The 764-nt window shown below is 24.0% G+C and overlaps 1 protein-coding gene across 1 annotated transcript in view; it reads right to left on the bottom strand.

Moving 5' to 3' along the window:
• The window catches only part of LOC105624012 (pancreatic triacylglycerol lipase-like), a 10245-nt gene extending 9685 nt beyond the window's left edge, over nucleotides 1-560 (bottom strand). Inside the window, exon 1 of the mRNA XM_012205383.1 lies at nucleotides 491-560. Coding sequence (XP_012060773.1) covers nucleotides 491-560 — 70 coding nt within the window. The remainder of the gene's footprint in view (nucleotides 1-490) is intronic.
• Nucleotides 561-764: the final 204 nt, after the last annotated feature.

Genomic DNA, 764 nt, shown 5'->3' with positions numbered 1-764 from the left:
TACGTATTACTTACGTACTACTTATATTTATATATATATTATTATTAGTATATATTATTTATTATTAGTTATTATTTATTTTATTTTACTTATTTTATTATATATATATATATATATATATATATATATATATCTCTAACACATTTCTAATATTTATGCAAAACATTAATATTATTCATAATTTTTAAATTTCCGAATATTTATTATTCATTATAATATAATTGTTTACAATTTTTTTTCGATAAATAATGCCCAAAAATATAATATCTTTAATCATGTAGGTTTTTACAAAGTCTCTTCGTGATCTTATTAGAAAAATGTTAATTAACAGAAAACATACACACGTACACAAGTGCGTTCATACTATTTATAATACCGCTTAAGTGGAATGTTATAGGATGGTACTATTTTATGATAATATGTTTAAAATAGCATGAAATGATCACGACATTAAGTGATATTGACAATTAATATCAAATAATCTCTTTACTTGTCACTGATGCTGCGAAGCAAATGAGGAAAACCAAAAAATAGATATATATAGATGTACTTCGAATCATTTTGCAATCTTATTCGTAAGTAGTCGATCCAACAGCTGTCGACAAACTGAATAAATCTAACGCGCGACTTTTGGATCATTATGCTCAACTGTACATATAGATATATCTGCGATTACGAGACAAAATATATTTGTTTGCCCAAGATTATGAAGTATTAACATAAGCTATTTTTTTCTTGAGAGATAAGAAGCAATGTAATGGAAC

The sequence above is a fragment of the Atta cephalotes genome (assembly GCF_000143395.1).
Source record: "Atta cephalotes unplaced genomic scaffold scaffold00070, whole genome shotgun sequence".
Taxonomy (NCBI): domain Eukaryota; kingdom Metazoa; phylum Arthropoda; class Insecta; order Hymenoptera; family Formicidae; genus Atta; species Atta cephalotes.
This window is presented reverse-complemented; position numbering and strand designations above follow the sequence as displayed.